We start from the raw sequence: 23,855 nt of genomic DNA, 5'->3' as shown, positions 1-23,855 counted from the left end.
AGGAGAAAATGGAGAAAGTAATAAAATATGGAGGTAGTGGGGTTGGTGGAAGAATAAAAAAATATAAAAGGCAAAGGAGAGAATTCGAGGAGAGAGAATATATGTTGGGTCTACTAGGTGAGAGAAATTAATTAAATATTATAATAGCTTTCCAAATAAGAAAATGGAGCAAGTATTTAAAAACGGCCGAAAATGGAAAGTGGAGCAAGTATTTAAAAACGGAGGGAGTAATTATCTATTTATAGTTAGTTGAACCCGAATATGACCTGACTTGGAAATGACCTGACCTGATTATAACCTGCAAATTATTGACTTGAACATATAACTCGACTTGAATCCGAGAATGACCCAACTTGGAAATGACCCAACCTAGTTATAACCCGCAAATTATTGACTTGAACCGAACCCGAGTTGAACCTGAGAATGACACGACTTGAAAATGACCCGACCTGATTATAATCTGCAAATTATTGACTTGAACCGAACCCGACTCAAACCCCAGAATGACGCGACCTGATTCTAACCCGCAAATTATTGACTTGAACCGAATCCGACTCGAACTCAAGAATTACCCTAACCCGTTTTAACCCGTGAAAACCCGAATTAAACCCGACCTATTGTTCACCCGACCCGAATGTAACGCGACCTAAACCCGACCCAAACCCGATAAGAAGTATGACCCGACTCAAGCATGACCCAACCCAAACCTGACCCGCATAGGCTATGGAATTAATCTGAATTGACCCGACCCGAGTTGACCCGACCCACTCTTACCCGATTCAAACCTGACCCGTTTACCCGAAATAGCTCTATTCACAAATATAGAAAATTTCAAGAATGTGTAACTCTATAATTGGATTATTAATTATTATTATTATTAGATGGTACGCCTTTAGAATTTAATTAATATTCAAATTACCTAAACAATGGTCACGTGAAATGAGTGGATAAGCTTCTAAGAAAAGATGACATTATTGTCTTAGCTCCAAACAATAGTTAAAAAAAGAAGAGCCAATTATATGTTTTAGTTCCAAGTCATTAACACTCATTTTGGTCTATCCAATGGCTTACGTTTGCACATTCTTAGTCTTAATTGAATAATGCTACCCTTGGTTTGGAAACATGATTTCCGACGTTGCATTTTTAGGAAAGCCAACCTACTTTCCAAATTAATTAATTTATTATTTGTACCTTAATTAGGACAAGTTTTACCCTTATTAACCTATTTAACAAGTACAACAATCAACTAATCAAGCATGGAGTACTTTAACTCCATATTTTTTACAAGTATTTTTTTTGTGAGACCCCTAGTTAGTACTTCAAAGCTGTATAACTTATTAGTAATTAATTTTTAAATTCTTCAATATATAAAGATCAAAGTTATACATATGACCCATATCGATAGTGGAGTGTGTAAAAGATGATTCTCCACATTTGTAGCCACAATACACCAAGTCGGTTGGAATTACGAATGCATATTATGATCATATTCACAAGTCAATTACGTAAAGAGGTTATATTACCTTTTAAATTAGACAATTTGAGGAAGTGAGGAACCCTCTTCAATTCCATAAATAGTATGATAAAGTTTTAGTAATATTATTGTATGCTTAAAATAGATAGCTAGTTACTAGAACAACACGTATTCCTGTCCAAATCAAGAGTAAAAAGTGGAGTAATTATTTGTATACTTTATTTTATTTTATTTATTATTTTGTTTTTTATTTTCCAAAATTTATTACTCTTGGCTCTTATCTAGACATGTCATTCATGGATTCTATAATTGGCCAAAACTTGTAAATTATTTTGATCTAATACAGATTTATTATTATTATTATTATTATTATGGGGGAGGGTGGTGATTAGGGTTTGTTTTTGGTACTTTCGTGGTGGTTTTTGAGGAAAAAACGTGGTATGTGTGTGGCTGTGTGGGGCTATTTCATAGTGGAGTTGGGTGGTTTTGGGGAGGGTGGGTATTTTTCCGGGTGGGTTCGAGTGATTATGGTGAGAGAATATGGTTTTAGGCTCGGGTGGTTTTGGTAGGAGAGGATGGTTTTAGGCTTGTGTGAGGCTTTTTTTTGGGTGGATTTAGGGTGACTTTGGCCATTTGGGTGGCGGTGATGCCTGTTAGGTTAATGGTATGGTGGTGTCAGCAGCTAGTTAGCGATTCTAGCTGGTGGCAGTTCGGAGGTAGTCTTGGCGGTTGGGCCATGGAGCCCCTTGTTTAATTAATTATCCCTACTTTCTCTCTTTTCCTTAATCTTATGCCCCATCATTCATTAATCACCGCTTATAATCTTTTATGGCCTAGGACTCTAGGAGTACGTGTATGACCACTTGATTGCACATAATAATGCGTAACTGAGATAATATTTCTTTTATCAATTATGCTATTGCGTAAAATTAAAATTTTCTAAAATACCTTTTTATTGTAAAGGATCTTGCTAACGAACGTCCCCGGGACGTTGGATAAGCATTTAAAATATTGCCTAAAGTGATATTAATTTGGGAAAGCATGATAAAATTACGCGTCGATCGGTATAATTAATGTTAGTTTTTAATTTAATTCTTCTACTTTTAGCTAGCTTATCCAACGTCTCCTAGGCGTTTGTAGCTTTTGCCTATTGTAAATAATAAGAAAATTAAGTAATATTTAATTAGATGACACGTGCTAGGAGTGTGATCCATGGGATTGGGATAAATGCGCAAAGGACGTGGCATTAGAATATACCAAAAAAATAATCTTTCATTCAATGAATTTACACACCTTAAAGCCGTCAGAATTAGGGATTAACCTTATTTAAGTGGGGTCCTCTAATCACCCTATAGATTGGCGTCTATTACTTAACGCCATCTGTATTTTGTCCGTAACAAATATTAAGACACTTGAAACTATAAAGTCCACGTACTACACTATGAAAATTGACCTTTTTTTTAACCAAGGACAACAAATAAACAAGATATTGAAATGATGAAGTAAGAAGAAATTGACCTCCCTTCTTTTGAATCTTCTTTAAATGCTTTTTCTTAGTTGTATAATACAAGTATACTACTACTTAAAATGAATGATTTCGAACAATATGTATTAACTCAAATGCCATTTGAGTTGCTTTTTATTAGTGCTCTTTTAAGTGGTTTCAAAATATCTTTTTTATGAGGTTGAAACAACATTGGCCTGGCTTTGTTGAAAGTGTGCAATTGCAAAGGGTTATAAGAGAATTATGTGAAAGATTTGCAAATAGTATAGAGATTTCGCAATAATCAACACAATTATTTAAATATAATATATTTGGATGTACCGATTATATACTCAACAATATCTTTTAAAGTACTAAGTAGATTATAGTGTTGCAATTCAATTCAAACAATTGTATTTGGCAAAACAGTGACTTTAGGCATTTAGCAGTTAAAGTATTGTTTCACAAAAGCTAATAAAAATAGCTTTATTTAAGAGTAGCATTTTCCGAAAGCTACTAAATTTTTTTCTTACAAAAGCCAATATTAATTTTTTAAATATCTTAGTAACTAATTTGTGTCGAACACCTGCCATTTATCAAGCGAATACTTTGATAACTACCTCGATCTAATGATTACTAGATTACAGCTAACCTTTAATTTTAGTAAGTCTGTAAGTTAGTATCCTTATGATGCACTGTTTAAGCAGGAAAAAAAATGGTAAAAGTTGTATAATACTCCGTAAAATAGTTTTGAAACCAATACACAACTTAATTACCTTAATAAAAGTATTTAATACATCTTAAATCTATGGTGGGAAGTGGAGCTGAGAAAGGAATAGATGGGATGAGATGAAATGTAGGGGAGGGCTCGGTAGTTAAATTATTTAGAAACAAAAAATGATAAAATCACCTTAGTTTATCCAACCTAATTCACATTACAACTCACTAATTAAAAAATATAAATACACACACATATATTTATATATTTGAAACATATATAACTTGGAATTTGTGGTTAACACCCCTGGGATAAAACTTTGTTTCATTACCACTTTATGAATGAAATATTTAAAAAAAAAAATAAAAAAAAACTTGAGGATACAAAACTCACAAAGTTGATAGCAACCACTTTTCAACCTAACCTGTGGCTAAGGCTAACGTATAATAAAACATCATTGCAATCATTATATTTTAGAAAACATCAATCCAATCACACTTTGACATTTTATTGTACTACTATCATTTGTACCTCATCATTAGTAAAAATAAAAGAAAAAAGTATAGGCATTCATTTACATGATATCATTATCCATTTATCTAGTTCCTGTAAACGTAACATATGGCGAATCTTACACAAAAAGTCTAGAGTTGTTATTGGATCTCATATAGAAATATAATTACTAGAGCAAATTATTTTTCCAAATATGCTTATATTGCATCTTGTTGGAAAACTTGAGCTCATACTTAGAATGACTATACAATTCCACCTCTAAAAGTGTTTCTTTTCATACAATTTTCTCTTAGATTCTTACACAAAAAGTCTAGAGGAGTCGTCAAATCCTCGTATCTCTTATAAATAGAAACATAATCAACAAAGCAAATTATTTTTTCGAGTATGCTTGTATTACAACTTGTTGAAAACCTTAGCTCGTATTAGTCTGACTATACAATTCCATCCCTAAAAATGTATTTTTCCTTCTTTCAATCCAATTTCATACAATTCCATCTTAGACAAATAGTCTAGAGGAGTCATTGGGAACTCATATCTCAAAATTATAATAGAAACATAATCACTAGACCAAATTATTTTTACCATCTATCAAATTGACCATAACAGTTGTGTTTCCCTCAAATTCGATTCATTTACACCAAACAAATCAACAAATCATCAAGACCATAGTTGAATTGAAAAAATTATACTTTTAATTCTAGAAATTTATGTAAGCAAACAGTAAGCCAATCTGTATTCAAATAAGCCAAGTATAGACTATAGTCCAAATATTCCTCTGCTTACACAAATCTTGGGTGTAAACTAATGCTCATACAGTCATATCTAAAATAATGCAAACACCAGAAACTATTAGAGCACTAGACAAAGATAATTGTCTTGATTGCCACTAACAAATTGTTCAAGACATGAAAAGATTTAAGCTAAAAATCTCTTAAAACATAACATGTTAATCTTTCTCCACTAAAAAAATTATAGCAGAAGAATGAATTAACAAAATTAAGCATGCTACTAAGTTAGTAGAGCATTCATTCTTATTCATGAACTCCAAGTTCAAGAAGAATTCTTAGAGCTTGTTTCTTCACAATCTTACCATAAACACCTCTTCCTAACTTGATTGCCCTTTCCATTTCTGCAAATCCATTACCACTTTTCTTCAGCTTCCTAACAAGCACTTTGAGTACCCTTTCATCACCTCCAACTGCTTCAACTAAGCTGTCCACAATCGGCTCTAATGCCGGTATCTTCCTCCCCCACCTCCTTACAGTCTTCTCTGATTCATAAGCCTCAGAAAATGCCTTCCAAAACGATGCTCGAAAGTAACCCTTCTCTTTTCCTCTCATTACCCACCTCCTCATACATTCCTCTAACCGAAAAATGGCACAACCAACATCCACTCCTCGTTCGAGCCCTTTCTCAATCTCTCCAATCTCGGGTTTGGATTGCATTTCTTCCTCGTATTTGCACCTCTTACACTCACATTGGAAGCCCCATGTTTTGGCCATTTCTTTCCTCTTGCTAAATGGAGAAAGAACATCATAGTAAGCAAATGTGATCTCTTCCCCTGCCTTCACTACCCTAGAAGCAAGAACAACCACATAATCACCAATGTGCAAACGCCTTGCATTAGGACTACAAGAATGGTTGATCAAACAAGGGAGCAACCATAAGCCTACACCATAATAATCACTATTCTTCCCTAGGACTTTGCTCGAAACCGCCTCTTCAACAAGCGAATTCACATCAAGTACACTCAAAATCTTGTCTACATCAAGGTCTTCAGTTGGGAAATTCACCCCTTCAGTTTCAGGCTTAAAGAGACAAATATCAGGTACTTCAAGATCATCCTCATTCTCACCAATAGACAATGTACTAATCAAATGACGGATTTTGGGACATTTCGAGGCCGATTTGTTAACCTTATCAATGAAATTCTTCCACATAACCAATTGAGCATTTTCACCCAAAACCCCATTACTACATTTTGGTAAAATACATCTTTCAGTAGCAACAGCTTTAGTAACCAAAATCAAATTTCCAACATCAATATTTTTAGTAGAAAACAAACCTCTTCCACTAATTTCAGACCTTTTAATCTCAACATTACCAACAAATTCACCAAGTTCAGGACAAACCCCAGAAAACCCACCAGAAACCCAATCAGAAACATCAAAATTACCAGTTCTTGACAAATAATCAAGCTTCTTACATTTCTCAACAAACCCATTTAACATCTCTAAATTCCCATTACACTGTTGTGATTCAAGACCCAAAATCCCTTTAAAACAATCCAAAGCCAAAGAGTATCTATTAAGATTGAGCAAGATTTTACCTTTACAAACAAGGGTTTTGAAATGGGTATTGTCAATTTGAAGCGCTTCATCACAATCTTTGAGGGCTTCCTCGAAATCCCTTAATCGAAACCGGGCTTCGGCTCGATTTGAGAGGGATAAACAGAGGGATTTCTGGAGTTTTGAAATGTCTGATTGTTGATTAGTGTTTGAAATTTGTTGTTGGCAAAGAGGGATGAATTTGGAGTAAACTTTGATTGATTCATTCCAATCTTCTCTTAGTAGAAGTTCAGTGGCTTTGGATCTGAGTTGCTGTAATGTTGTTTCTTCTTCCATTTTTGGTTTCTGTAATTTTGTGGAAATCTAATTCTATCTGGGTGAATTGGGTTTTTGGTGAATTTGAATTGCGGGTAAATGTAACGGTCATCTTCAGAATATTTTGGTTTCTTTTTTCTTTTTATCAAAATAAATGCGAATTGCTTCGTAACGGCTAACGGCTAACGGCTACACTAATAAACCTTTATAATATTATAATTGAATGTCTTGATTTTTTTTTTTTTGGAAGAACTATTGAATGTCTTTTTTTTTGTTTTAATTATTTTGCTTTATGAAAATTACTTTCTCTGTTTCAATATCCATTGAAATTGTTGCGAATTCAGCTTTCAGCAAAATGTGTTTTATTTTAGTTTATTTTGAGTCAGCTAAGCATCTTACTTGTTTTGTTTAGTTTTAATTGGGGTTGTGGCTTGCAGCCTTGTAGAAGTAATAAAGCTTTTAGTGAAAGGTGTAAACAACAACAAAAACACATTCAAAGCCGGATTAGAGAGAGAAAAGCGAATAAGGGTTTTAAGCTTCTTTATTTTCGGGTTTTCTTCGTCCAAAAAAAAAATGAAAACCGGGTATTACGTAATCAGCATATTTCAATGCAAACATTTTCAAATTATATGTGTACCTTTTATTCACAATCAATGCCTCAGTTTTTATTTACTTGTAACACACCACTTTGGTACGTACTTTTAAGATATTAAATTAAGTAAGTGGACAAATTAATCATAAAATTGTACTTTCGATAAGAAGAAAGTGATACGTTGCTACTTGCTACAATTAAATTTTATATTTTAATTCGTCTGTTTACTTAGTCCCTAATCACTTTATCAAATGACGTGCCAAAGGGTTGTGTTGAAAAAAAAAAAAAAGGAGAAGTATGTAATAACAAATGGAGGTATCGGGGTATCATTTCCCATTCTTATATACTCATAGCAACTAGCAAGCTAGGAGGTATGAATGTGTTCATTTAGCACTTCAAAAACAGCAACAAGTCCCTCGTCAAATAGGAAAAAAAAATAAAAAAATACAGCAACAATTACGCACTTATAAAGCACATGAAGTTAATTTTCAAAGACTTCGAACATTACAACTTCTGAATATTTACAATGAACCTTACATAGAGTACAGAATTACAGGTACAGAAATATTTGCCACTGAATGTACAAGAAAGGTGCATATATGCAAGTTTGGCCTTTTCTTCTCGCCTCAATATTGATAATTTACAATCCTTCAAAAGCGGCCGCAGAATGTACTCCTAAGTCCTAACCAAAGAAGTAAAAATGTATCCATGGTCACATTGCAACTTCCAACATTTGCATAATCATGTCTCTCCCTCAGAAAGGTATGCTCATTCAGTCAGACCAAATTTTTAAATGATCAGCATTCCACGGCCAAATTTTCTAGAATTACTCAAAACAAAGATAATAAAGTTATTTGGGCTATTCCAAAATCTCTTCATACTTCCATTTTGAATTAAGGACTACAAATTAAAGAATGTTATTTCTTACTACCACATTTACCGCTTTTCACCCTTTATCCTAACGCGGTCTTACTTTATACACATCTAAAGCATATGCATAACCATATACAACTAATACAAGTGATGAGATCAAAGGCAGCAAATGAGAAAAATTAGACATATTTTCTCCTGAGCCACACCTATAATGCTAACAATAATCAAGATACTTACCTTTTTTACTCAATCCTACTTGTATAACAGAAGGAACAATACAGTTGCCCATGACGTTGATCATTTCTTCAAGACATACATTCCATCCCTTAGTTCCAACTTCTCTTCTGAAACGAGACCGGCTAAGAAGCTCTGGAGTTGTTGGAGTGATTTATCATACGAAGGATCAGCAACACAAAACATCTGCAGCAATATTCTCCCTTGATTTTCTTGGCACAAAATGGCACAAATGTACAAAATAATGAAGCTTCAACGACCATAAATTTTACCTTTAAAGTGTTGTGAATCCGATCCAATGCCATACTGCCAAAGTTAGTCAGCATCCCCAAGATAAATTTCTGCAACAATTTGGAGAAGGAATCAGGTATCAAAGCCAAAGCAAATCCATGTCAATAGGGAAACAAATAGTTTGTATAGTACAAAAATTCAAGCATATACAAAGCATTTTTCTCTACCAACCTATGAAGACACCATGTAGACAGTGAAAATAATAGTGTGTTCTATACAACGGGCATATACAATAAGAAGCAACATCAACAGCTGGAATGAGTATTAATGGGCTAGCTATTGCAATGCTTTTATTAAAGACCAGATTAAACTCTTATCATGTATGATGTTTCGAATGATAGCTTGCATTAAAAAAAAGATGCAGGCATTTAGAAATTAGAATTCAGAGCCCATAGTGTTTTGTATGTGACGTATCTGATACATAGCTCATACTGTGAGGTTCTAATAGAAATGACATACGTGTCATATCGGTTTTTTTTTTTTTTTTTTTTTTTTTTTTGTGTCAAAGATAAACAAACATCTATGCACCAAGGAAGCATTTAACAATTAGTTCAGGATATTGAATGATATGCCCTGTCTTACTCGTTGACCTCAGAAATTACTCAGCCCATTTCAAAAGTTGCCATATTTCAAAGTTGTTTAACAACAAATTTAACCCATGCAATAAGATACAGACACGTATATTTCAAGACAAAAACAGGGATCATATTACAAATAATTTTCAACAGGTTACATAACTAGATCTTAAGTCATCATGAAAAGTAGTTCTAGTTGCTAGCAACAAGCACACACCAATCTCAAACAACTAACATAAGATGCACCTTCTCTTAAGATCCTTCAAGGATTTTGAAACAAAAAATTAGCAAGCAAGTGAAAAATCTGATTCTGCAATTCAGGTAAAAGATGATATAAAGTGTATTCACTAAGTACTAGATGATACCAAACTATAAAGTTTGAACAGCTCCCAAGAGCAATATATTGAAGACAGAGAACCAGAACTTCATGCAATCAACAATGCAAGTAGTTTACCAGATCAAATAAAACTATTAGTCTACCAAAAATACTCTTACTAGTGCTAGTCTGCTACATATACTTTCAAATGCCATACCTCATAGATTGTCATTTCTTTAAGTAATTGATCCTCAACAGATGCTAGTGATCTGTCACCTTCTTCATCACCCATAAGATGTTCATCATTACTGCCCCCATGAGTACCAGTACGGTTAGAGTCAGCCCCTTCCATAAGTGAAAATATGTGATCATTGGTATCTTGTCCAGCTGATTCTGCAAGAACTCCCTAGAAGAAACAAAAAAGGGAATAAGAAATGCTTTACAGCATATAATCAATCCCATTTTATTTTAGTTCAAATAAAAATATTTTAGTTAAATACAATTCATTTAGCATCTACCTTAAGTTGTGCTCATTTGCACTCAAAGAATCAGAAAACCAAAACTATGACAAGGAGAGGAACCACTGGAAATCTGAGCATAATACAGTTAATGCTGCATAGCCATGGATATAATTTAAATAGATCACCCTTTTAAAGATATTATTAAAAAATAAATATTACTTCACAATAGCAAATAGGGGTGAGCATAACAGGGTACCCTGTCATATTTCTTAGAACCAGAACTGTGTGATAGATTCGTGCTTGCTGGACCACCACACACACCATTAACACAGAATACAGAAGGAAAACATCAAATCTTTGATTGAAAATATAGAAAAGCAGGGATTTGTACAAGCTAGCAACTTTAGAATTTCAATCCCTATTAATGACTTTAGGTCACCACTCCATACTGACTTAAAGTCACAACTCTAAGAATTTATTCCCAAATTCTGCCTAACTTTTCCTTTTTTCCCCTTCTCTCTATTTATACTAAAGCTAAAGACTCTAACCTAATAATACTGGATTACCAATATAGCCCCTCCTTAGGTTAGTCTATTACATTACCAAAACTTGTTGCAACAAGTTTCTAAAAATGGGAACCGGAACCGGAACCTATTGGACAACTTCCTAGAAAATGAGAACGGGTTTCGAGTAACCTTTTTTAATAATAAATTTTCGCAAAATTATTTTTAAAAAATCTGGATGGTCACAAAGTTACAAGTCACAAGCACAACAAACCAACAATAATTGTCTAGCAAATTGAATAAACATATTTTTAACTTCAATCTCTATTTATATTTTTAACAAATCAACAAACAACGGCTTGAACTTGTGTATGATTTGCCCTTAAGTGATATATATATATATATATTTTTTAATCAGGTTCTGGCTTCAATCTGGGTACCCGGTATTGAAAACTATATCGATAGGGTACCCTACAAGTTATTGAGAACTTAAACCAGAACCGGTTCTCAATTTTATTACCCGGAAACATAAACTCTTGTCCAGGGTTTGGAACCAGAACTTAGGGTTCCTAACAGGTTTTGGTTCTGATTTGGATACCTTGATTTTTTGCTCACCTCTAATAGCAGACACACTAAATGTTAAAAATTTAATTTACAATATGTACGCAATGATTTAATCAGAAAATGGAAAGTATACACTCTGTAATTAAGGGGACCCTCTTCATCCCATCATAAATATTCCTACTTATTTTGAAAGATAATCCATGCCAAATTATGTCCTAGATAATAATCCACGTACAGTGTGTCAAAAAAAAAAAAAAAAAAAAAAAAAAAAAAAAAAAAAAAAAAAAACCACGTACAGCATTTTTAGGATTTTGCCTACAATGCCCTTCATATATTATCAGCACAGTGTCAAATATCAGTTATTAAATCAACTACCTACATAAGATTAGACACATCAACTTTTCCAGCAAAGCATTTATTGAATAATTGTCCTTTTTAACCTGAGTGTTTAGTCAATGAAGACTACTTGTAAGGGATGAAAAGTGTCAGCCCTTCCTGGGGAGATCAATGCAGAAGTAAGGAGTAATAGACTCCAACTACAAGTACAGATAATTATTCTAGGAAGTTATATAACCCAAAGTAGATATCTCTTGTTGACAGAGGGAACGACATAGCATCAGAATTTACATAGCTCATCCAGATATTTTGTATCTATCTTCCGAGAATTTCTTACCTTGCTGATCCAAAAGTTTATCCTTCGGTTAAGAATGTCAATAGGCACCCCAACGGCAGCTGCAAGATCCTTGGAAGTCCAACTAAACATGAGCATGAAAGCATTACACACTGACAAAAACAAGTGTAAAAGATACAATACGAATCTGGCACTTACCGAGTTTGGTCCTGAAATTGCATGATGATAGAGGCAAGAAGTGGGGTTACTGAAAATTGGACAGCTTTATCTTCAAATTGCAATTCCAGCTATAACAGAGAATAAACCAAAACAGACATAATAAGATGGAGAATATAAAAGAGAATAAGGAAAATAGAGCTCGGCATAGTGATAAAACAAGTAAAGCACTATTTGACAGAAAATCATGCATGTAGTTGAGCTTAAACAGACAAACCTTGACAACACCAAGGTTCTTCTTCCATAATAGCTTGCGAGGTGTTTTAATTTCATGAAACCTTTTTGCATAATCTGATAAAAGCGTATCCACTGACCCTGGTAGATTAACGGGCTCATCCTGCCATTGATTTGTCATGCTGTGTTAAAAGTGAGGAGCAAAAGATAAAGCAAGAAATGTTACAACAATAAGTGTTTCAGGCACTTGCTTCTGACAAATTTTTCAAATGCACAGAATATTTATTAGGCCAAGCTTTTTAGGGTCCAGAAGCAAAATCTTGACCAAACACATCAATATTAAAATCTCCATATTTCCGCTTCTAAGAAAACCAATTCATACTAATTAGGGAATTTTCAATTTGATACATACTTCCTCCGTTTTTTTTAGTTGACACCGTTTGACTTTTACACTATTCACACAACACGCTTTGACTCGTTTTTGTGGTTTATAGATACGATAAAACATATTCACGTGGGATCTTATTTGAATCTTTTCAATGTATATTTTATTAATATCCACTTTTTATAATTTTACAATGTTGATAATTAAACATATTAATCGTTAGAAACATGCGTTGGCAAGCGTGATAATAGAAAGGTGTCAACTAAAAAAAACAGAGGAAGTATATCTTTAAGGCCAGAAAAGGTTTTCCCATTCTCACTAATGGACTAGATTATCCAATACTTTTTGTTGTATAAGTAGTGGTTGTCTTTCCAATCAAGTTTCTATGGAACAGCCTATTTGCAGTTGCAGGGTAGGGCTATCCAAATCTGAGTATCTGACCTCTTCATGTCTCACCCAGATAGAAAATGGTGTAGCATGTTTCGGGCAGTTATAAGACACCTCTAAGTCTTATTAGGACCACAGATTAAAATACACACACTTGTCTGGCCCTCTCCCTTACCAGACATCAAGGCTATCACCCTTGACTGAAATCTCGTCTTACCAGACATCAAGCAACCATTGAAGCAGAGAAGCATACCTGGATTGGAGGCCAAAAATTTGCTGATATTATTGTTGCAGCAAGAGCATCAAGCGAAAACTCAGATTTTCCCGCCTCACCTTCTACAACAAAACTTCAGTAAATAAAATTCCCAATTTAAACATAGCTAGTAGCTACTCTCGGAAAAGATAGAAGTTTTAGGGTTACCGGCTTGAGATGACTTGGGTAAGGTTTTTTTTATATTGCTGTTAGTTCTCTTGGAATCAATCAGATCATTAAGCATTATCTCACACTTTTGCATGCTGCTCTCCCCAAAATGTATCTAACCAACAGGAAAAGTGAACAAGACATCAGCAATGTCATGTGAGAATCAGCGGCCAAGTGAAATCAGTTTCCAGTTGCTTTTCAAAATTATAATTTATTGGGTAGTAACGCCCATCAATCACAATGAATATCATGCACAGCATCATCAATACTACAACTACCAACCTTAAGGAGTTCCAGTGTCCGTATCTCTGAGTCAATATCATAGTCAGACTTGTTCAAAAGCTTTTCAGCCAGCATAACACGATATTCATTAACAAGCTGATCCTTTGACCCAATTATCCCAACAATCATTCCAAGTACATCAACTTTCCTTCTGCTCCTACTACCCTTCAAAGGATCAGCCTCCACAGGATCTGGTTCCCAACTGAAACAAAAAACAATTCTGTAAACACACATACACAGAGAGAGAGAAGAAAGGAAAGAAAGATGGACCGCGACTTAAAGGTCTGAGTAACTATAAGCATTCAATTATTTCATAGTATCTAACTATCTACATTACTTGCAGAAATTAATAAGAAATAAACCCTGAAATCGGTTTCTAATATGTGCTATCTCGACGGCATGAATATCATGCAAGGATACTTATTAGCCACTAAGCTTACAAAAATTAAACAGGAAGGTCATCCCACTTTAAGATGTACATACCGTTGAGCATTAAGCCATGCTTGCTTGTCATCAGTATTAAAATCATCATCAAGATCAATAATGTCTTGATTTTCCTCGTCTCTATTCAACTCTTCAAGGAGACTGTCCCCTGCATTGCCAGAACTTGCATTTCCACCACTTCCATCAGTCAACATGGTTACAATGCATTTTATGGTGTCTTTTCTTCCCCTTAAATATTCTCGTATTGGCTCACCAACAGCTTCAAGAAATATACCCGCTGGGTCTATTGTCCTAAGTGCTTTAATAGTTGAAACATATTGGTGCAATATATCATTAGTTGATGCACCAGCAGTAAGCAAGCGGTACTTCAGAGCAGATATGAAGGAATCAACTAATTTTGAATGTTGCCCAGTGTAATCAAGACACTGTTTCAAGTCTTCTATAGCTGGTGAGCTACAACACCAAAAAGATGTTAGTACGACATAAACTGATGAATAACAATATTAAATATTCCATGTGTGCTGTATAACTCACATCACATAGGAGAAGAGTAAGTTATTGAAGGAAGAAAAGATCCATACATAAAATGTTGCTAGCAATATATAGTTTTCGTTTGAAAATAAATATCATTCAACAGCAAAAAAGTGATAGAATGTATAGTTGAATCCGTAGTCCACCAGAAATCTTGGCAAAAAGATAAGGGATACTTAAGAAATGCCCCATAAAGATAAGTCCAAAAAGAAGCTAAATAAACTACTGGCTCTCATAAATTAATTAAAGAATAAAGACCACGGAAATCTTGTCATTTCTCTCCAACCAATCACCAATGCACCCACATAAAGATATTAAAGCATCCTACCACAATAAAAAATTATGGCTTTACTAAACATAGCCCTAAGGACAGTTATAAGCATTAAATATATACAATTACTAAATTTGTATTAGTTTAGGAATTCATGGCCAAATCATGGGTCAATGTTCAGTTAATGATTAAGGTTTCTTCTACTTTCAGACTCTTATACTTCCCTTAGGGCTACCGGTTGTGTATATCCTTTGTCAAAATTCCACGCCCCTTTTCTTTCAAACTTCTGATATTTCTCTACAAAAGATCCCAAAGAGTAAATGATTTTGTACCAAACTAACATCTTCCCAAGTTAAGTTGCTACTAGACAGAACAAAAAGAAATGATTTTTTGCCTCCTCACTTGCAAGATGGCACAAGACATAAGCACACATGGGAGGGAATATAGTTTGTGTGGTATCAAGTGTACAAAAATGCAAATTATCACAAGTATAACCTTCCATAAACCCAAATTAAAGCCAACTCACTCCACATGGATACTAGAAAAAGTTATTTAATGACTTCATCCCACAGCAAGACATATGACAGGGTAGTTCCCATAAAGACGTGTGAGTTCTGTTCAAACCACTACACCTTGTTTCTACAAAAGCATTGTGCCAGCTTCTTGCTCAACTCGACTCATTAACGAGTAGAATTTGAGTGGAGTCAATAAGTTGAGTGAAGTTCAAGTAGGTCACAAGCATACTCACTCAGTTAGCAGGGAAAAGATAACCATCACTGTACCAGTTCTGAAAGGGCAGAGAAAAGGAGAAAGTTTTGCATCAGAGCAAGGAGGAGGTTGAAGAGTGAAGAATAGAAAGGGAAAACCCAGCTTGAGTGAGCTGCTCACAAAGAATAGAAAAGGGACTCTTGGGTGAACAATTTGCTTCAAGATTAAAAAATAATAATAATAAAAATAAATAAAAATTATTTGCTTTTTTTTTCCAGTCTTTTCCAGACTCTTTTGATGGTACTTTTTTTTCTTACAGTTAACAAGCCTTTTCAAAGGACAAAGACCCAGCTGCATGATTTTCTGCAACAAAACCAAAATTGTTGGGATAGGAATCGGTCACGCACTAGACACGTGACCTACCAAATGGTTGCAACAAAAATACTACGTAGATAACAGTTATTATTATTGTGATGGATCCTAAACAGAGACCTGTCCACTACCAATTGAGCCAAAAAAATCACTATTCCGATTAAGATGGACAATCATGATGGTTCATTACACCATATGAGCGTCTAATTCATTGTCATTTTGTGATACATAAAAAATCACTATTCCGATTAAGATGGACAATCATGATGGTTCATTACACCATATGAGCATCTAATTCATTGTCATTTTGTGATACATAAGGTTGTGTTTTAAATTAAGGATCTGAGTAAAATATCTCTCTATTGTAACATGCACAAGCTGCATTTAACCGTCCTTACCACAACCTGGAAAAAGCTTCATTGCACAAAGCACAATGGGAATTTGGGACAATGTTGATGTGTGTCAAGTTAAGATTGCACAAAGCATGGAGTAATATGGCAATTGGCAACACAACTACACAAGAATGCCTTTTGTAAATCATGGGAAAACAGTCTACCAGGAAAACAGATATAAGAAAGGGGCTAAGAATTATTAGAAAAATAAATAGTAAAACACCATACCTGTCAGGGTAATCCACTATTATATCAAATAATTTGGCTATCCTTAAATCTTGCAATGTTTCATAAGCAAAATACTCTAGCCGCAATTTCCATCTGATGAGACCTTCAGATGGAGTGTCCACACCAGGATAGAATGAAGATGGATGTGAAGCCAACGGTGACTTGAGACCGTAAGATGGGCTGTCAGGGCAGACAGAATCGCCAAGATAAGTAAGGAGTGCATGCAAGAATTGGAATGGTACAGCCTGCAACCATATCCATTATCAATTGCCATAGGCTGCCATAAAACTTAACGCATTAAAGACTCACTAACTTATATTAAACCATCCATGATCTATCACAATAATCAAGTCATTATAAAGGCATTGAATAAATGAATGCCTGATTTCATAAATACATTCAAGGGCCAAGAATACATGTTATATAGACACGTTTGCAAGTGTCATAATTATATATTCATATTGTTCACCAATCAATCATCAAATACTCAGATAATATGTCAAAACTGAAACAATTGATAAACAGCTACAGACACAAAACATTAATAATGCATAGGCGATTGCAGCTGATGATCCCCCAAAACGAAATGATTTTTTTTGAAATGAACCGATCATTTTCAACACATGTCGAAAATGTAGTACAATTTCAAACACACTCAGTACGTAGGCAAAGCAAAGGTGCAAACCCTACACATTCAATGGCTAGCTATATAGGAACTGCAAGGATGAGCACTCATTAGATAATAACATTGGAGTCAACTGGATTTAGTATCTCCAAACCAGACACAATGTGGCTGAAATTAATATTCTAGTTTCATGAATTGTTTTCCATAATGCTGAACTTTTCCCTTCTACAAGACATCATCAATAACCTCCAACTCTTTTGATTGTACCATTGCCTCATTGGTCTCTTGCTTGTATAATTTCCTCTCCTTCCCCCACAGTCCCTGCTCCCTTCTACTCCTGATGGTGTCATTCAGTACCTGTGTTGTTTAATGCTTCTTGTCCTTCAATACAATATTCAAACCATCACCTGACTTGTTAATGGTCCTTTGGAATATGTCCTAATCCTCCCTTGCAACATAACTCTATGGTGTATGGACGAAATCCTGATATATTTATTGTCCCTCAAACAATCACCTTCTGCCATTCACTACCCTTGTCTGCCATCCACGGTTCCCTCCTCTTCTACTATAGTCTTACATGCATCTAACGCAAACTCATTTATGGTAAGATACTTATAAAGCAAGCTCAACAATCTTACCATTATAATGTCAATCAAATTGAACTACCTAATTACACACGCCAAAATATGACATTTAAAGGAAAGCCATGGATGATAAGCAGAAATGCTGTATATACTGATTCACTATAATACAATTAGAGCACTCACAACAGGAAAATATTATGGAAAACTACCTGTATCCACAATTTGATGGAATCCAGGACTGAACTCCTATAATCATCACCAGCCAAGTCTTGAACTTTATCCTGTCAGTAAAACAAAAAACAAATAGCCAATTACCCAAGTACAGCACAGAATTAGAGTTAGCAGAGCAGAACAAGAACTGAAACAATTGGGGATAAACAGCTTCAAATATTGCACAGCATCAAAAAAATTCAGATGATGGAAAACACCTGAAAAGGACTATTATATCAAGATTTGATAAGCATTTTTAAAATTCAGATACAAAAGATGACTACCTCTAAGGTACAATAAAAGTATAAATGTTGGTATAAAATAGATCAAAATAGTTATAGTCAGATCATCAGTCATCAAGGTCACCAGAAATTAGAGAAGTTAAGAATCAACTGTTTTTAGTTATGCCATCATGATCATCACAAATAAAAAAAAAAGGTTTGAAAACATAGGTTGATAAAGATATTAGTAAAGTGACTCTTCAGGTCACTGAACCATGAGTGGCATTACTCTTAGCTCCAACAAACCAAGCAGTATTGGCCAATATTGCATCTAAATTCAAGCTAATATCTCCCTTTTTCTTTTCTTTTTCTTTTTTTAGGAGGACCTTTCTAATTTTCTATAGCAAATCAATTCATATTAAAATGCCTTATATTTTTACAACTATAGCTCTCTTTAAACGATCCAACTCACTTCATATGCAAGTGAAAGTATGTACACAAAAGAATTCATTTTGAAGACTTGGTATAATAAGCAATAAAATATTCTGCCAAATCAAAAAGACAATTACAGACCAGGGCAAGGCAAGATGATGAGCTAGATACAGCTCACAGTATTTATTCTAAACATTATCTATTGCTAAAGAAATAAAAAAATTCATACTTCTCGAAGTAGGATGCATACTTGTCAGAGGTCAGAACTAGTACCACTTTCAAAAATTACTGTAAATAATCAATAACTTCTGTAGAACTTATAAAACATTTATAGATATTTCATTTTGACATTGGTTAGTATTTCCAAAAAATTGATCAAATTATAATTTTTATCTGTCCTTCTCAAATCCTAGGAGTCATACTTCCCTGATATCAAATTCCCACAATGATTGACGTTATTCAATTAAATTGTTCTTTTTTTCTTTTGACAAAAATCCCTACACCCTTCAAAAAAGATAGTAATTAAATAAGCATAGTGGACAGCTACTGTTGTTGGTTGCAGTAAAGTAGTAACTGCTCACCTTTAGTAGCAAAAAGATAGCAGAAGCATAGGCATCCTCAGTCATTGATGTGAATCCAAAGCTTCTTAGGTCTTGAACCACCTTTCCAATGTTCTTAACTAATAAACTGTTCTCAGAGAGCTTCTTCCGATTATGGTGCTCATCAATATCCATCTCACCAACCCCCGAAAATGATTTGCGTTTCTCATCCAAATCCATATTCTCTTTATCATGAAGTTCTTCCTGGCAGCCCCCATCCATTAGGGTACTTAGCTCTTCCAACCTTCTCTTAAAATACTGATTTAAGATTGCTGAGTGGTCACAAACATAAGACACCAACAATATATTCAACATTATAAAAGAAACGATGAAGCATCAAAGTCTTCAAAGAATGTCAAAATCTTCCACTCCCAGGTCAATAATATGTAAAATTTTCTTTATTAATCACCAGAGTAATACAATAAGATACTTGGCACAGAGACAAATACAAACTAAGAAGTGCATAGAACTGTGCATCCTTATTAAAGAGCTTTCACATCAGAAGCGATTTAATCTACTTCTTTATATGTAAACCAAGAAGGGAAGAATACAATTTTCAAAAAATCAACTATAGATCATTAATTTGAAGCCATTATTTGTCTTCTCAAGCAATTGGAGAACAAATGGTAGATTTCTATCTATAATCAGCAATAACATGATAAAAGGTCCACATTGATAGAGACCACACTGAGGTTGCTTAGGTCAATTACAATTGAACCATAAAATTATCAATCTACCAGCCATTGCATCCCTAAACTGTTGTTAATGGTATCAACTTACGACCCCATAGTTCACAAACCAATCTTAAGAATAATATTTATTATGAGGAGAGTGACAGGCAAGACATACCAGGAAACTGACGTGGAATTGAAGCCATGAGTACTGAAGACACCATTAGCTTGTATTTAGAAAGAAGATACACTCTTTCTGCATCGGAGCTATGTTTTTTATCCAACGTACTATCTCTGTGGGATTCCAGGCTATGAACAAGCATTAATAGAGTTCTCTCCTGGAATCGCTTCACCAATGATAATTCCTCCAAAGCTTTGTACAGTACTTCCTCTAAACCACTCGCTTCATTCTGCCCCCACCCCGCCAAAAAAATAAGGTTAATTGCTTAAGTTTTAGAATTTATATTTATAAGGCTTTGTTCTCTTCAACTATTCTTATTACTTATTCTTATTAAAATCAGACCAGATATTCTTAATTTTGTTTGCTTATTGTCATGTATCATAGATTTCAAAAGGTTATGAAAATTAATATTTGAAAGATATACATTGAGACGAATCTAACAAGATCCCACATTCCCACTTGATGAACGTTTTTTCTTACACATAGAAGTACAATTAAGGTCAAAGTACAGTTAAATCAAACAATTAGATCAAACTAGAAAATTTCAGAACAGGCCAGACTTTAAAACATTTAGACTAGAATACTTTATTTCAGGCTAAGAGAACAAAGCTTAACAAACATAATTAAGCTCATAAGTTGGAGTTGTAAAGACCAAGACAAACATGTATATGTCATGCACCTGACTTTCTGCAATAAAAACATGGGAGAGACCACAGCCTATTTTCTAAATAACAAAAGCCTAGGAAAGGTTGTAGCCTACTAGCTACCACATCTTTTCCCTTTCCACCATGCAGCACATGTAACAAATACTTCCTCTGTTCTCTTTTAAATTCAACACTTCTCATTATATGCTTGCCAATGTGTTATTCCAATCATTTATATCTTTTATTACTAATATGGAAAAAAATATAAAATTATGATATTAATAAAATATAAACCGAGACGAACCTAACAAGATCCCACATGACTAGGTTTTTCCTTAATTATAAATTAGTAAGTCTAGTCAAAGTGGAGGATGTAAATAGTATAAAAGTCAAAACGTTGCATTTAAAAGAGAATGAAGTATACAATAGGTCTCCAATAGGGATAGTAGCTTCATCTTTGTGCAATGGACAACACATATAATGGAGCAGATAAAAGTTGCTGATAAAAGGAAACTATTGTTTCATAATGTGGAAATTGTCATGTATAAACACGTGGAACAAATCAAGAATTTCTTACAAGACTACACCAAATCAAAGTAGTTCTTATGCAATCAAGTTTGTCTCAAATTAGTCATATATGGCTGCAAATATGCAAGTTAGATAGTAGAACAGTACTTAGAGATTTAAGTTATTATTTAGTAGTTGAGGCCTTGGCAGTTATAGATTTTAGTACAAAAATAATATACAGTATCAGAATATTCTCAATGTATGAAAGAGCTTGGTACAAAGATCAATGCTCCAATCTAGTATTCTAATGATGCTATATTCTCTTTGCTTGATGTCTACAAAAGTGTATATAGCTTAGATATACGCACCATCAACATTGAACCATTGATGTAGGCATCAAAATGATGCCAAAATCTTGAAGCACCTCTTGTCTCAAAAGTTACCTGTAATAGAACATTAATATACTGGAATGATTAATCCATATAAACTGTATTGAAATAAAGAAGAAATTGAAATAGAGAAATACTCTCTCTGCTTTATAAAATAAAGAAACTAAACTATAATTCTACCTTGGAAAGAGTGGGAGTGCCTTTTATAGTGACGATCACTTTATGATTGAGTTTTATTTAGTAAGCTTAACTCAGGGTAACATAGTAAAAAAGGAAACTTATGGCATTGAATACAAAGTATAAAGGATGATAAACTTCAGGATGCCTTGAGAAGCTATATACAAAAGTTTCAGTTAAATTAGTTTTTTTCTTTTTTTTTTTTTTCCCCCAATATTTTGACAAATATGAACTTTATGAGTTCTATTGTTCTTTATTCTAGTGGTAAGATATAACAATGTTGCAAAAACTCTAGAGTATTAAGGCTTTCCTTATTCAATATGTTATTAATAATGACTATAATTCTTAGTACAAGAGTCTCACCTTTATCAATTTTCACCTTATGCTTAACCTAAAGGATCTATCAACTGAGAATGCGGTACTGACATCTACCAATTAAAAAAAGGAGTAAAATGGCAACAGCTTTCAAAATAGCTAACCGTAACTTTTATATTCACAACCCAGAGTTATAAAAAAAAAAAAAAAAAATGACCCAAAACAATGCCTTAGACACATCCAAATCTAAATTCCAAGTACACTCAAGTCTCGAGTCTGAGATTAAAGCCCTTTGAATCACGGAGAGAAATGCATAGCAATCTGTTCTGTTAAGGATTTACACCTCATAAAATACAATCCTTTTGCAGCTTAAGTAGGACCGAGAATAACTGGGAAAAAAATAAAGCCATCTCGTTCATCACTGCCAATTCATAAACTAGTCATCTCGAACTAAACAACATAGCAGTTCATTTGAGATGTAAATACTTAATGGAACAGATTGCTATGCATTTCATCTACTATCTGCCTATTGACTTATAAGTAAGCCATCTTCCTTGGTCTTTTACGCAAGACAATAAGCCCAAATCGCGTCTGAGTTATCAGCATTACAAATACATGTTCTAAATATCATATGTACATGCCATTTCCCCTCCCCACCCAAAACTCCCTTCGACCCGCCTTAAAACCAAAAATCATTGTCATTGTTAACAAACACACTGTAATAATCATAATAAAGAGCATGTACAAAAAATACGGAGTGAATAAATAAATTAAATTAAATTAAAATGAAAAACTCAAACAATGGGAAGATATGATAACTTATAGTAGCAGAAACAGTGAGAAAAATTACAAGAAAGAAATTGAAGTAGAACCTCAAGAGATTGGAAGAATTGATCTTCAACGAGCGATCGAAGGCCATGATTACAGAGAGAATGCACGTAAGAGACAAACTCATCTTCAACATCGACTTCAACATTGCCGTTCAAAATCGCGTCAGTGGTGGAGCAAAAACAACTCCAACTTTCCAGAATTTCTTCAATTGAATCAGAGGAGAGAGAATCTAGGGCTCCAAAATTGCAATCGGAGAGTGAAATCGACTCCATTTTTAAGGATTTAAGTTGAAATTGATTGGGAAGATGAATAATTGAATTGGGGAAAGAGGGTTTAGGGTTTAAGGAGAGGAGAGAGAATAACAATTGGGAAAATGGTGAAATGGCTGGAGTTCTAGTTGTTTTGAAGGTTTGGCGCCACTTCTAGAACAAAACTACGAATGACGAGAAGCGTTAAAGTTTTATTATTGAGATAAACATGCATTACAAGGTATTTCAATTGTTTGTTAGGGTTTGTTCACATTTACTTAATTTCAGTTTAATGCAGTTCTAATCAGTTCAGTTTAATTCCTAATTTTCTCTCTCATAAAATATTCAAGACATGGAATGGAATGAAAATCCCCCAATTTTGGAGTGAAGGCCACCAGTCCAACCACCACACCACCACCACTCTCCTTCACTTTCAACCATTTTGGCCACCACACAGGCACTCCACCCACTTGCCGCACCTCCTCCACAACTCCCCCCCTTCGCCGCGCCACCACCACCCCTTGCTGCACTGCCTTGACCTCCTCCACTAGCCGCTAGGGTTTCGAGGGTGGTGGGAGG

General features: G+C 34.3%; 2 protein-coding genes across 3 annotated transcripts; both read right to left on the bottom strand.

Moving 5' to 3' along the window:
• Positions 1–4,988: 4,988 nt before the first annotated feature.
• LOC145563732 (methyltransferase FGSG_00040-like) lies at positions 4,989–8,545 on the bottom strand. Its single transcript, XM_081624166.1, has 3 exons — positions 8,494–8,545; positions 8,357–8,394; positions 4,989–6,839 (listed from the first exon to the last, which is right to left on the bottom strand). The coding sequence occupies exons 1-3, from the start codon at positions 8,543–8,545 to the stop codon at positions 5,220–5,222; spliced, it is 1,710 nt and encodes a 569-aa protein (XP_081480292.1). The 3' UTR covers positions 4,989–5,219.
• On the bottom strand, positions 7,633–23,409 carry LOC145606250 (anaphase-promoting complex subunit 2-like). 2 transcript variants are annotated; one of them, XR_014105522.1, is made up of 17 exons: positions 23,070–23,409; positions 21,685–21,759; positions 20,163–20,394; positions 19,296–19,585; positions 18,061–18,132; positions 16,643–16,887; positions 14,180–14,593; positions 13,697–13,898; positions 13,415–13,529; positions 13,247–13,329; positions 12,265–12,384; positions 12,030–12,118; positions 11,874–11,955; positions 9,890–10,078; positions 8,763–8,831; positions 8,494–8,676; positions 7,633–8,065 (listed from the first exon to the last, which is right to left on the bottom strand). XR_014105522.1 is itself a non-coding variant. In XM_081662461.1 (16 exons), exons 1-16 carry the CDS (start codon positions 23,298–23,300, stop codon positions 8,554–8,556), a joined length of 2,631 nt encoding a protein of 876 aa, XP_081518587.1. In that variant the 5' UTR covers positions 23,301–23,409; the 3' UTR covers positions 7,633–8,553. The 2 variants fall into 2 exon arrangements, 1 of the variants encoding a protein (XP_081518587.1); XM_081662461.1 differs by having other exon boundaries at positions 7,633–8,676.
• Positions 23,410–23,855: the final 446 nt, after the last annotated feature.

The sequence above is a fragment of the Chenopodium album genome, chromosome 1 (assembly GCF_948465745.1).
Source record: "Chenopodium album chromosome 1, dcCheAlbu1.1, whole genome shotgun sequence".
NCBI classification, from domain to species: Eukaryota; Viridiplantae; Streptophyta; class Magnoliopsida; order Caryophyllales; family Amaranthaceae; genus Chenopodium; species Chenopodium album.
This window is presented reverse-complemented; position numbering and strand designations above follow the sequence as displayed.